General features: G+C 46.9%; 1 protein-coding gene across 1 annotated transcript in view; it reads right to left on the bottom strand.

The window, feature by feature from the left end:
* Positions 1-11,156: 11,156 nt before the first annotated feature.
* Positions 11,157-15,063, bottom strand: part of TIGAR (TP53 induced glycolysis regulatory phosphatase) — a 79,159-nt gene continuing 75,252 nt past the window's right edge. Inside the window, exon 6 of the mRNA XM_063928475.1 lies at positions 11,157-15,039. Within this exon, the coding sequence (XP_063784545.1) occupies positions 14,590-15,039 (450 nt within the window). The 3' untranslated portion in view covers positions 11,157-14,589. The remainder of the gene's footprint in view (positions 15,040-15,063) is intronic.

The raw sequence follows: 15,063 nt of genomic DNA, 5'->3' as shown, positions 1-15,063 counted from the left end.
CAGATGCCCCCACAGTGCCAGGTATACAAATGTCCCCCACAGTGCCAGGTATACAAATGCCCCCCACAGTGCCAGGTATACAGATGCCCCCACAGTGCCAGGTATACAAATGCCCCTCACAGTGCCAGGTATACAGATGCCCCCACAGTGCCAGGTATACAAATGCCCCTCACAGTGCCAGGTATACAGATGTCCCCACAGTGCCAGGTATACAGATGCCCCCACAGTGCCAGGTATACAAATGCCCCTCACAGTGCCAGTTATACAGATGCCCCCACAGTGCCAGGTATACAAATGCCCCCACAGTGCCAGGTATACAGATGCCCTCCCCCCTCCCCTCCGTGCTGCTTACCGTGCTCCTTTCGGGACACGGAGGAGAGCGCGGCTGTCGGGTGAGAGCGGCGGCGTGTAGTACTTCAAACCAGCCGCCGGTTCGAGAGCCAATCAGAGCTCGCGCACCAGCAGCCGCGGCTCCTGATTGGCTGCCGGTCCGCGAGCTCTGATTGGCTCACGGACCGGCGGCTGGTTTGAAGTACTACACGCCGCCGCTCCCAGCCAACAGCCGCGCTCTCCTCCCTGTTCTGACAGCTGAGACACGCTGCCGCCGGACTGAGCGGCAGCGTGTCTCACTGACACAAGCTGGTGGGCCGGACCAAACGGCTTCGCGGGCCGTATACGGCCCGCGGGCCGGAGGTTCCCCACCCCTGCAGTACATGTTTTCCAGGTCTCTTCACAAAATCACAGGTGAAATATTTAACTCCATTTGTGGATCTTCTGAAATGTGTCAGCCAGTAATGATTACACCTGTGCACCTGCTAAGTGACCTGGAAAACATGAGCTGTCTAGGGTCCCGAGTACCGAGTTTAAGAACCTGTGTTATAGTTGATCAGATTTCCTGGTCACTACATGTTCTTTACCGCTCAATATTCAGAAAAAAAACAAAGCTGCAAAGCCATTTTAACCATATTCAAGAAACAAATTTCCAAGTTATCAGGAAAAAACAAAAAAATTACTCTTGATCATCGCAGTTTTAACCAGTTCTGCACAGGTACTCTTACCCTGCTTCCCTATGACCCTGTAACTGTTCCTATACCTGCTGTCACTCTCCCTGTCACTGTCCCTGCTGTCACTCTCCCTGTCACTGTCCCTGCTGTCATTCTCACTGTCACTGTCCCTGCTGTCATTCTCCCTGTCCCTGCTGTCACACTCTCTATTGCTGTCCCTGCTGTCTCTCTCTCTCGGAGGGGGGTGTAGTCGGTGGCGGAGCAGAGTTGAAGGCCCTGGGCAGCGGAGGTGAGCGGCGGCGGCAATGTGCAGGACGTGGCCGGCGGCAGTGAGCAGGATGTGGCCGGCGGTGGTGAGGAGAATGGCAAGCTGCAAGCGGTGTGTTTGAGTCAGCAGGGGAGAGGGATGCGATCATAACTGTGCCATGGCGGAGTCTTCTTGCTGCAGGCGGGGGTGCGATCGTAACTGTAGTGCTTGGTGCCAGACGCAAATAGAGCACTGCAGTTACAATCGCCCCCCGCCAATTCAAAATCATACACCCCCGCCTACAAGAAGATTCCATCCGCCGCGGCACAGTTACGATGACACCCAACACCCCCCTCCCCAAGCAGGTGCAAGTGCGCCGCGGCCAGGTCTGTGCTGACACATTGACAGTGTCAGTGACAGTGTCATGAAGGGAATGCAGCAGGTGCGAGGTGTGCGGCTCTTGTTTGGTGTCACCCGGGTGCGGGCCGCCCCCCCCTCCCCCCACCACCACCTCATGACGCCTCTGGGTGAGGGTATGTATATGGGGTTCAGTATGATTCACCCGGCATCAGTATTTAGAGCGCCGGGATCCCATCTGTCGGTATCCTGACTGCATCCCTGCGTAGGCATGCCATACCATCCATTTAAACTGCAACACTAATAAATGACACAGGATCTGTGGTTGCCTTACTTCAAGCCTGCATTTTACCTGCTTTTAATCAGCCATAGATCCTGTGTTTATCCATGAGTGTCCCAGTTTAAATGGATGGTATGGTAAGCCTAGGTATGTACAGAAATGGAGACCTATTACACAGAAAGCCATTGGCTGGAGGAAGGTAAGTTTAATGTGGGGGACTATGGACATGCTCCATAGATATATTTTGTTTTTCAAAAGAAAGTATTTAAATTCATTTTTAAAGATGCTTAACTTAAATTAAAATAATAATAAACAAACTGCTTTTGAGGGACATTTGATAAAACAATCCTCAGTTAAATGGTTAAAACAGTGTTTCTCAACCTCGGTCCCCAAGGCACACTAACAGTCCAGGTTTTAGTGATATCTGTGCATGATAGATGGTTATTTTACAGATGGTTAAATCAAAATAACTGAGGTACTAATTGAGCAACCTTTACTCATGTACGGCTATCCTTAAAACCTGGACTGTAAAGGGCCCCATACACTAGAATGATAATGCCCGATTTCATCCAATTCGGGACGATATATCGAGTGAAATCGGGCATTTTGGATGTGTTTTCGATCCGATCCGTGAGGGTCGGATCAGCTCCCCTAGATCGTTAGTGCTGCACTCATGATATGTCGGTTTCCGCAGGCATGGCTGAGATCGCATACGATATATCGCATGCAAAATGTACCAAATCATATGGAACCAGTCCCGGGAAGATCCCGGGAGAGTTTAAGGGAAACCGCCTCCGACTTCAGCCTCAGACATATCGTTGTAGTGTATGGGGCCCTTAAGTGTACCTTGGGAACTGTGGTTGGGAATCCCTGGGTTAAAAAATGAAACTTTATCTGATGTAAAGTATGTACATGCTGCCCTCCGGTGGGCCATGAAAAAACTGCATGGAACAGAATTGCACAATTTACATTGCACTGAATATAGGCCCTCATTCCGAGTTGATCGCTCGTTATTTTTCATCGCATCGCAGTGAAATTTCGCTTAGTGCGCATGCGCAATAGTCGCACTGCGACTGCGCCAAGTAACTTTGCTATGAAGATAGGATTTTTACTCACGGCTTTTTCTTCGCTCCGGCGATCGTAGTGTGATTGACAGGAAATGGGTGTTACTGGGCGGAAACACGGCGTTTTAGGGGCGTGTGGATGAAAACGCTACCGTTTCCGGAAAAAACGCAGGAGTGGCCGGAGAAACGGGGGAGTGTCTGAGCGAACGCTTGGTGTGTTTCTGACGTCAATCCAGGAACGACAAGCACAGAACTGATCGCACAGGCAGAGTAAGTGTGGAGCTACTCTAAAACTGCTAAGTAGTTTGTGATCGCAATAATGCGAATACATCGGTCGCAATTTTTGGATGCTAAGATACACTCCCAGTAGGCGTAGGCTTAGCGTGTGTAACTCTGCTAAATTCGCCTTGTGACCGATCAACTCGGAATGAGGGCCATAAATTGTACTTTAACTATGCGTAAATGTTATCTGACTGGTATCTGGTTAGAAGAGACATGCCTACAGTGGTTGCGAACAGAGTAATCATTCTTATATTGTTTTATATCACACTGGACTTTTATTGTAAACTTTGCCCATAATGCATATCCATTATCAAAGGATGTGTACTATTATTTATTAATTAGCAGTTATTTATATAGCGCACACATATTCCGCAGTGCTTTTCAGAGAATATTTGGCTATTCACAACAGTCCCTGCCCCAGTGGAGTTTAAAATCTATATTCCCTACCACATGTACACAGACACATTCACGCTAGGGTTAAGTCTGTTGGGAGCCAATTAACCTAGCAGTATATTTTTGGATTGTGGGAGGAAACCGGAGTACCCAGAGGAAACCCACGCAAGTACAGAGAAATTATACAAACTCCACATAGTTAGAGCACAGTTGCCTACTCTACCGGAAATCGGGAGACCCTTCCCCCGGAAGAGCAGGCAAGTCTCCCGATTTCTGTGGTCCCCCTGCCCGTCCGCCCACTTAGTGAGTAAAGTGGTCGGTCCGGGCAGTCGATGACGCGATTCTTGTTGAATCGCATCATCATAGCCACGCCCCCTGCAGTGTAATGCTGGTAATAGGGGCATTACACAGCGGGGGCATGGCTTAACTGTCGCAATACATCAGCCACACCCCCACCTTCGCCCCATCCCTGCTCCGCCCCCTCTGCTTGTCACTACCCCGATCCGCCCCCTGCTGAGCCGACCTCGTGCTCTCTCCTGGAGAGAGCAACCATAAAGTCAGTAAGTATGAGTTAGAGCCATGGTGAGAATCGAACCTATGTCCTTAGTGCTGTGGTGCAGTAATGCTAACCAAAACCAGCACCAGGCTGAACCAGCCAGGGGGGAAATGCCATTGCAGGGGAGACACTCAGTGTGGGGTCCCACTGCCATCACATTAACCCCCCAAACCAGTTAGCCCTTGGCTAGAATTCCTCGGAAAGTGGGGACCCCAGAAAAAAATTAATGGAGTCCCCCCCTCCCGAGCAACAACCAGCGCCCAATGCTATGCCCGGTTTTCCTGGTGGCGGTGGGTGCGGGGTTCATGATGTACTAATATTGTTCTTTACAGGTGGCATACAGGTCCCAGCAAGCCTGCCCCAGCATGCCGGCACTTGGTGAACCACAAGTGCCTGCATGCCCGGACATTCAGGGCCAGCTGGCACCTGTAGTCCTCCTGTAAAGAAAATATTAAAATAAATACAAGACACATTTTATTTTAAAAAGTTTATTGTACACGGTCTTCACCTGGGGGGCGGCGGCCTTTGGGCAGCTCTTTTTCATGGCCGCCGCCTTCCCAGGACTTCCGGAGTCTTCTGTCTTCACCTGGGGGGCTGCCGCCTCCCCACGGCTTCTGCGTCTTCACCTGGGGGGGCGGAGGCCTTTGAACAGCTCTTTTCCATGGCCGCCGCCTCCCCTGGGCTTCCCGGTGTCTTCTGTCTTCGGGAGCTCTAGCATGCTCCCTCCCCGCCGGCGGACTGACAGCCAATGCCTCATGCTGGCTTCTATATGCCAGCCCAGAGGGGAGGAGCGATGACGCGGCGAGCCGTGATTGGCTCGTAGTAGCCACCTTAAATGTAAAAAATGACGCTAACAGCACCATTTTTTAAATTGGAACTGCTCCGCTCCACTGTCGAACTCTGCAAAATGACAGGCAGATCCAGGCCTGCCATCATGCCAACTATCCCCGCCTGGTCCTGCCGCCGCTAACACCCGCATCTCCACCGCACATCCTGTTACCCAACGAGTGATGACAGCGAATCCATCACTGGACATCTGTATCCAGTGACAGATCCGCTGTCCAATCACATCTGCCTGACTGACAGGGGTGTGCTGTCATGTGCAGTGAAAGCACGTCCCTGTCACCGAGGCACTTAAACTAGTGCCGCTTTACATGTTATTTTCAATGGGCTTTTACTGCCCATGGCTTGGCCCTGTCCCTGACTGCCCCCCGCTCCCGCACCTTTCCTATCGACAACGGGAGGCACCACTATCGGTGCGGTGCCTCCCAAACCTAATTTTAAGGTAAAAATGGCTAGTATAATACAAAGCAAATACTTATGAAACAGATTATGTGTCATAAGTATCTTCTTTGCAGAGCCAAAACTACATGCGTGCCAGGTGTGCCTGGCACACAGCGCAGTCGCCCTGAGGGCGCAACTGCCCACATTCCAAACCAGCGGCTTGTAATGAGTCAAATTGACTCATTACAAGCCGCCTGTGTGTGGCGGAGGAGGAGAGGGCGAGGAGCAGCTCCGGAGGCAGGGGAGAAGGAGGAGGAGGGAGGGGGACTCAGGAGCCACAGCAGCGCTATGTAATTGGTGGTGGCGCCGCTGCAGCTGTCCCTCTCCTTCCGCATAGGCTGGCCGCTGCCGTTGTGAATGCTAGGATGCGCTTCCCTCATCCCAGCATTCACAGCGGCGGCGGCCAGCCAATGCGGAAGGAGAGGGACAGCTGCATGCGGCGGCGCTACCAATCACACTGCGCTGCTGCGGATCCAGAGTCCCCCTCCCTCCTCCTTCTTCCCTGCCTCCGGAGCTGCCAGCACCGGGGAGTCGGACTGTCTGAGCCAGCGGAGAGATGGTAAGTATCTATCTATCTCTCCTGTCTACCTAATGTGTAAAAAGGGGACGCTGTCTGCCGTAATGTGTAAAAAGGGGACACTGACTGCCGTAACGTGTAAAAAGGGGGACGCTGTCTGCCGTAATGAGTAATAAGGGGGACGCTGTCTGCCGTAATATGTAAAAAGGGGACGCTGTCTGCCGTAATGTGTAAAAAGGGGACTCTGCCGTAATGTGTAAAAAGGGGACGCTGTCTGCCGTAATGTGTAAAAAGGGGACGCTGTCTGCCGTAATGTGTAAAAAGGGGGACGCTGTCTTCCGTAATGTGTAAAAAGGGGATGCTGTCTGCCGTAATGTGTAAAAAGGGGGACTGGCAGCCATAATGTGTAAAAAGGGGGACTGGCTGCCATAATGTGTAAAAAGGGGGACTGGCTGCCATAATGTGTAAAAAGGGGCTCTACCTGGTGTAGTGGTGCTACTGTGCGGCGTAATTTGAATAATGGAGACTACTGCGCACCGTAATATGAATTTTAATTATTTTGTGGTCACACCCCTTCCCCATGAAGCCACGCCCCTATATATATATTTTTGCGCGCCCTGCCTCCATTTTATATAAGGGGGGGGGGGCGGACAATGTCAACTGTTACGATGTTGACTGACAAAATATTGATCAGTGAAATGTCAACATTGTCAGACAGTAGGGTTAGACTGTGGGAGGGAGGGTTGGGGCTGAGCTGGAGGGGGTGGGGTTAGGCACTACTGGGAGGGTTAGTGATAGGACAATATTTTTTTTACCTACACATGACCGCCGGAACCAGGGAGATGCCACTGCAGCCACTAGGAGAAAGTAAATCACCACTGGCCAAGCATGAATAAACATTGCACCCATAGCGTTAGAGTATCTTGAGGACAGAGTTTGGGGTGATGAATGTTGATATTTCTTAAGGGCCCCATACACTACAACGATATGTCTGAGGCTGAAGTCGGAGGCGATTTCTCTTGAAGTCTCCCGGGAGTTTCCCGGAACTGGTTCCATACGATTTGGTACATTTTGCATGCAATATATCGTATGCGATCCTAGCCATGCCTGCGGGAATTGACATATCACGAGTGCAGCACTAACGATCTAGGGGAGCCGATCCGACCCTAACGGGAATGCGCATCGGATCGGAAACGCATCCAAAATGCCCGATTTCACCCGATATATCTGCCCGAAATGGGATGAAATTGGGAATTATTGTTCTAGTGTATGGGGCCCTTTACCCAAGCCACAAGGGGATGTAGTCAAAAGGTTGACAATAACACTGCTGAGGAAGACATTGATGAACCCCTATCAGGTAGAAGCAGTCTGTAGGTGGATAGTCAGCTTTAAGCCAGGCACACATTACAAGGACTTGGATCGAGGCCAACCGATGTAACGATACATTGGTCACCTGTACAGACAGAACGATATAGCGTTCCACCATTCTCCTGGGTTGTCACATCTGACATACAGAACATAAGATGTGACATCGCTGAGGACCCTTGGGAGCATGCAATTGAGGGTACACACTACACAATGTGGACGATATGTCGCTTCGATCTGTATTATCAGATGACATATTGTCTTAATGTGTACCCACCCTAAGTCCACATCATGGAAATGGCTTGTGGTGGATCGGGCCACCGGAGAAGTGGGAAAGCGCCCACTGGGCCAGCCACATTCTCCGCTCTGTCGGGCCAACTCACACTGCATGCCGGCCCGGGCTGATCAGACACAGATGTAACATAGTATGAGTGTATTGTTGAAAGTGGATGTGTATAGTGACGCTGAATCGCTTACATCGGAGGCCATTCTCAGACGGATGATCTGCACCTAGCATAGGGCTGGTAAAAGTTTCAATGGTGCAACCGATGGTGGCATCTAAAGATGCACAAAGCATGATTGCAGCCCCTGTAGACACTGAAAGTGGGCATCTCAGTCCTTGCACATTTCAGATGTATAGATGTACCCCAAGAAAGGTCATTGTAGTGGCATCAGCATAAAGTTGCAGACACAACTGAAGCAAAAGCAACATGAAAGGTTACAACCACGGCCAACTAAGAAACAAGCCCTGTGAGGAGGAATCACACCCCCCTCGGCAGACCTCACCCTCTCAACAGACCCCACCCCCATTAGGGCTGCTTCCAAAAATTTCTCAAGCTGATTTTCCATCCCAATCCACCCCTGGAAATGGCTGTCACATAAAGGGCCTCCTCAGGCGACAGCTCCTGTACTTTCTTACTAGGCATAAGGTTTAAAACTGTCCTGGGTCTAGGTGGATTTATCCGTGAGCCAGTGACTGTCACTAGCAGCGGTTTTCATATAAAGTAATGCAATATTTTACTTCCAGCTCTCTAAGAAGACGGCAATGTTATCTATGGCAGAGGTCTTAGGTCTATGTGCATCATTATTTTTCTTTCTGACTCCTCACATTTCATACCGTGTGTCATGTATCCCACATAGCTGAAGGAGAGGAACATGTCATACAATCCAGTTATGCCAAATATACTTCCTGTGAATATCTGCCAGGGACACAGGCTTATTAATACTGCTCACATAATTATACCGGCTGCACCCATGGAATCTGACTTCATTGCTTTCTAATGGAGAACTAATTTTAAAAATATAAAATAAACATTTTATCCTGGTCACCATAGCGCCCCCGACACAGTCCCAGCTATCTCATGATTGTCGATATTTGCTGAATGCACCTACTTAATTTACAGGCAACGGGTACCTGTAACAGTCTAATGTATATCCCCAGATATTTTACCCAGGCAAGCAGCCAGCAGTTGTCTGGACCGCGCCCCACCAACGGCGTTCTAACGCCGTTGGCACGACCCCTCCAGCCCAACAACCGCCTGTCAATCAGGCAGAGGCAATCACAGCAGGGAGATGCTTTTGCATCTCACTGGGTGCACACGCACAGTGTGACCGCTGCGCGTGCGCACTAGACATAGGGCATCAGGCTACGATCGCTGCCGCTGCAGCAATTGGGTCTGAGTTAGGCCCAAGATGTGGTACAGCAGAAAAATAGTTTCATTCATATTCGAGTGGCGCTAACAATAAGAACTTTTATTAGTTACTGCTTCAAGCCCAAAACATAAAAATATTCTCACAAGAGTCATGGAGGTACAACGTTCAGTGCCACCAGCTTTCCACTGTATGAATGTTAAATAGTAAAGTGTAATGGAGTATCTGCTCCCCCTTCACATCTGATCACACCTGCCATTCCTGAGCAAGCTCTGCACTAGTGGTGCCCCGATCCCGCAGCTGAATCAACTTTAGGAGACGGTCCTGGCGTTTGCTGGACGTTCTTGGACACCCTAAAGCCTTCTTCACAACTATTGAACCTCTCTCCTTGAAGTTCTTGATGATCCGAGCAGCAATATCCTTGCCTGTGAAGCCCTTTTTGTGCAAAGCAGTGATGACTGCGCGTGTTTCCTTGCTGGTAACCATGGTTAACAGAGGAAGAACAATGATTTCAAGCACCACCCTCCTTTTACAGCTTCAAGTCCATTATTCTACCTCAATCAGCATGACAGACTGATCTCCAGCCTTGTCCTCATCAACACTCACCTGTTTTAACGAGAGAATCACTGACATGATGTCAGCTGGTCCTTTTGTGGCAGGGCTAAAACGTAGTCGAAAAGTTGATTTTGTGATTAAAGTCCTAATTCAGCATGAGTTATAGTTTTGCGCAAGTTCCCAAATCTACAACTCATTCCACTAACATGTGGGGGGCCCCCTAGCACAGGAAAAGGCCTCTCCACATTCCTGCCCCCCCCTTTCCCCTGCTTATTTACGAGTGCTTCGCTAAACAGCGAAGTACTCGCATGGCTAGAGTAGCCCCTGCCTCCGCAGCCTAGCTTTGAAGGCAGTCACTGGGATGCCATGTTTTGGGTCGCAGCGGCTGCGGGTGACGTCACGCAGCCCCCGCGGCTCGCTCCGCAAACGCCTCTATCAGGCAGAGGTGTTCACATAACTGAGATGCCGTCGCATCTCACTGTGTGCGCACACTGCACGGGGGCTTCAGCATGCGAAGGCATCGCAGATGCATCTCATGCTGAATTAGGCCCTAAGTTCATTGTCATGGCAAAGAGGGACTTTGCAATTAACTGCAATTCATCTGATCACTCTTCATGGCATTCTGGAGTATGTGCAAATTGACATCATAAAAACTGAGGCAACAAACGTTGTGAAAGCCAATACTTATGTCATTCTCAAAACTTTTGTCTATGGCTGTACACATCCGATGTTTCATCATGGCTTTGTTTTTAATAAAAATATATTTTTTATCTCTTTGGTTTTAAATAGTGTTTAATAAAACCTTTGCATTTATGCAATTTTCCACGGTTTTCCTTAAATATATTTTTTTGATTTGATATTACCTATTGAGAATAAACACATAGCACTACTACCAGTCATTCTTAAATGGGATTTCATATTTGCTATATTATTTTTGACATCACCATTCCGGAATCTAAATGCACTAATCTGTAGCAAGCTTTCCTGTAAAGATGGCGTGCAATCTGGTCACCCCATTGAGGGGTTGCCCAAAGTACCATGTAGATAAAATGATATATTGATTTACTTAAATCTGCTACTTTTAATTATCATTTAGCTCAGTAATACACAGGCTTTAATAAGAATGAATTACATGCTCGTTAAAAGAAAATCCCACGGTCAATCAGGTGGTTTCCACTAAATATGATAGGAACAAACAAATATTTAGGGAGTTTTCATTAAGAATAAGCAGCAATGCCTGTCCTTCTGGAGGGTAATAATGTTTAGTATGTTTGCTATGGGTAATAAGTATTGTTATGTATCCATAGGCTGCCCCCTCCCTCTTTACGCTCCATATTTATGCATCTTCTCTGCAGGCATTCACCTTGTGCGGTAGCAGATGTAATGAGAAAGCTTGGTAGTGGGGACAAATACCCATTAGAACTGCAATTAGATGCACATGTATAATTATGTGAATTGTTATGAACTGCCATAATCACTACCAGCTCCCCTTCCCCACTGTAACTGCATTCTGAAAAGGCAGAAACGTACGTTGTCATTCACACACGCTCCTACAAAAGGTATTTACAGAGTAATAATGCTAGAATAAAAAACACGGACACATTTCTCGGACAATTATCAGCTTTATGACATATTAGTTAATCATGGTATAATCATTTAACACTGTCCCTAGAACGGTTATGTCCTGCTTGTAAGTTACAGTCAGGTATAAATACTTAATTAAACCTGTTTTTCCCATACTATATAGTCTGGTATATAAACCTAAAGGTTATCAAGTAAAGTCAGTGTTACAGTACTGCCATGTACCTTTCTTTATTAAAATAAATTGCAAAAAAGCTCAAATGACATCTCACTGCTGAGCAGCATTAGAATCAGAGATGCTCCAATAATTCAAACGGTTTTGAAATTCAGTCATACTTGGCCAGTAAATGTTTATGGTAAAAGCAGCCAGTTTCGTCCAGCTTGGCCGCAGTGGCTGCCCTGGACATGCAAACTCCCGTGCACAGTCTAAAATGTCACATATGTTGACCACGTTTCTGTAAGACGTGATCACATTTCTTTAACTCGTTAAAATAAATTGTATGTGTCAGAGACAGATTACAGACAAGGCGGCACAGGACATCACCACACAGTCCAGCTGTCTCAATAGTTAATAAGACCCGTCAGCTACATGTAGGGACTGAGCATCAGGGAACACTGAGTGCACTGCATTGCTGAGAGTGGAGTAGATCCATGAGACTGAACAAAAAAGGCCAGAGAGGCATGTTCTGAGCTCTGCTTGCTGGAGCTCAACACATGCTTTTCTGACCCATGGAGGAGATTAGCAGCAGCCTCATGGGTGGGACTCATCAGAGTGAGGCAATGCCTGGTGGGACTGTGTAACGTTTGCTGACTGCTGAGGAAGAATAGAGTCCACCGTAATGAATTGAAGCAGTGAGGTATTTACTAGGTTGGATACAAAGATGTACACAGCTGTATGTGACTTATTAGAGGATAAAAAGTTTAGAGAAACGAGTTTTCATATATTTCTTTTTTTTACCATATTTTCCAACTCACAATACACACTATTGACACCTCCTGCAGTACAGGGTGTTCAAAAAGTTACGCAACTGTATGGGAAAAAGCACGTAATGGTTTTGTTTTCTAGGTGGTGAAGAACATTGAATATTGGAACTAAGGACCCATGGGGTACACGTTTCAGCAGCATTCATGGTCACGCAGTACATCTACTCTGGCGGTTATGCCCGGACACAGGAGACCTTAACAGAAAAGTACGGAACAGTTTGCTCCAAACAAAACAAGAGGGTATACGACAAGTTTCAGGACAGGGACGACTGATTTCATGGGGGTTGTGGCCAGCGTAATCTCTGGATTTAACACCCCTCGACTTTTTCTTGTGGAGGTACCTGAAGGATGCTGCCTACGCAACTCACCCTCACAGTATTCCAGAATTGCAAGCAAACATTCAGAACGGTGTCGATGCAATTTTACGGGAAACATTGCAAAGGGTGTTCAAGAGCATGATTAGCCGTGTCCATTTGTGTGACGCACAGAACGGTGACCACTTTCAGAAATTACTTTGAAATAAATATTTTCCCCATACGGTTGCTTGAATTTTTGAACATCCTGTATTTTGAACAGCCTGTATAAATGTGTAGCTATTTACATGGTACAGCCTACTGAAATCTGGTGTTTATTTGGCTGTGTTTGTTTTTTTAAGAACTTTTTGCTGTTTTTTTTTGTGATAAGGTGAAGTTTGAGCACGTCATCCTCCCAGCATAGTGTGTGTAGTGGTTTTGGATAATAATGCTCATGTGTGGCATGAATGCAATGTGTACCACACATATTGTGCTACACTTAATGCATTATTCGTTGTTGCACGACTTTCTGCATTGGAGGGATTGGGAGTCCCTATGTCTGTATCTGGGTGGAGTCTGACGTCGTAGTCACTAAATGTGCGTGCTCGTTTGTACATAAGGCGGCCACATGGCGCAGAGTTTGCAGCGTTTGATACAGTATGTATATATATTTTTTTTATCTTTGAATTATTTCTGCAGAATATCTGCAGTGATGTGTGTGTGCAGTACAAGGGTGCACACAATGTGTTTGTTCTATGGCTGATTGTGTTGCGCTGATTGCTGGAGAGGGGAGTGTATATAGGTAAAAGACTCTGGTCATGGACTGCACAGTGAATCCTGCATCATTACCCAGCACATGTTTATACTTCACTGTGGTTTAAATTATTTGTGGGGTGGGTTAGTTTCATTTGTCTGGAAAAATTAATTTTGAGGGGATGAATAGGAACGGTGAGAGCCCCGAACTCACGTAGGGCCCTATGGGGTCTTAATCCGGCTCTGGTAAGTGTTGCCTGTTCAAACAAATGGTTACATTTTGTAGTATTTTACCAGTTTCATTTTTATTTGACCAGCAAATATGATCATGTTCACATTCTAATTTTGCATGGATGGAAAATGTTTAAAAACTATATACAACGTAGCCATTATGTACCTCACTCTGAGTTCAGGCGGATTTTTCATGTAACCTAAAGTTCAAGAAATTATTGTGAATTTTCTCAACTCCAGAATAAAAGTTAAGTAGCAATTCTCTATTCTAGTTAGAATTCAGCCATTAACGACCACTAGAGGGCCAACATGTCTCTGCATTGTTACTACAACGGACAGCTCACAAGGCTATTTGCTCCCTTTTACTATGGAAGTTGTTACTGACTATAGAACGTAACATTAAATCTTGGCCAAGGGGTGAAGTGAAAGAATACAAGAGGTATACTTATCAAACTGAACACACATGGCATAAAAACAGGCTAATGGTTTGACTTTACATTTACACACCACATTGATACATTTAAATTAGCCCTTTTGAATAATATTTACAATTTCAGTTTCAACAAACACTTCCATGCAAAATCAAAAAACAAATAAATAAAACAAAAACAGCAAATGAAGAAACACAAAGATAAATAGACAGAAAATAATCGTGTAGTCGTTATACTTGAATGGATATGGTGACTAAACCCTTCATACAGCCATATTTAGACATTTACAGAAAGGATAGTGTGCAACGGATTCAACATAGAGACAATCAGTCTGTTAGTCCTCGCTACTGTTAAGGAGCTTCAGTTTTAAACCGCCGATTGACACGTGGATTAAAACTAATGACATTCAACATTGGCTGCAGAGGAACAGACCGTCTTTAGGAGTTGGACAGTGGACCAAATGTGGTCCTTCAAAACAGTTTTTGAGGTTTTTGTTTATTTTGCTCTGATTCTCCAAAGACCGTCATAGACTATATAACAGTTTAAGAGTTTAGAAACATGCAGCCCATCATCTGAGAGACATGCATACTGTCAAATGTCATTTTCTTTTATATCTAAAAAAGTCAAAGTCACGATTCCTTTCCTCAAATATAAATAATAGGCAATGGTGTAAAGCAAGCCCTGGGTTCCCAGCTGTTGTTAAACTACAACTGCCAGCATGCCCTGCCAGCCGGGCACACTGATAAGTGAGGTCAGTGCACATTATACCACATAATGGCTGGTGTCCGCATTCATGTCTGCCAAGTGATCGTGGCGATTAATACAAATGCAACAGACGTCGGGTGTAGTGACTTCTTCAGGCTTAAGACTGATAATGAAATGACTTATGCCAGTATTCGGGCTAACGGACAGTTCTCGCAGCTTCTTCAGGTCAGGCGGAAAAGTGAATTGCAGGTCTTCTACAAAGTACTTCATCCAGTTCCTCATGTAAGCTCCGTGACTCACCAGCAGAATGTTAGCGTCCAGCGTGACATCGCTGCTGTCGGGGAAGCCAGCCTGAGTCTCACTCTTGTGATTTGTAAATGGGGCCAGGTTGAGCACAGTCATCCGCTCTCTTCCCGCGGCACCGAGCTCGGACTGGTCTCTGGAAGTCGTTTCATCCATTACCAGATGGCAGAGAAATTCAAAGAAATCTTTGGCACGCGCTCTGACCTATTACACAGTGAGGGAAAAAAA

Source organism: Pseudophryne corroboree, chromosome 6, assembly GCF_028390025.1.
Source record: "Pseudophryne corroboree isolate aPseCor3 chromosome 6, aPseCor3.hap2, whole genome shotgun sequence".
Classification (NCBI taxonomy): domain Eukaryota; kingdom Metazoa; phylum Chordata; class Amphibia; order Anura; family Myobatrachidae; genus Pseudophryne; species Pseudophryne corroboree.
Note: the sequence above shows the minus strand (reverse complement) of the source record. Positions and strands in the feature narration are given on the sequence as shown.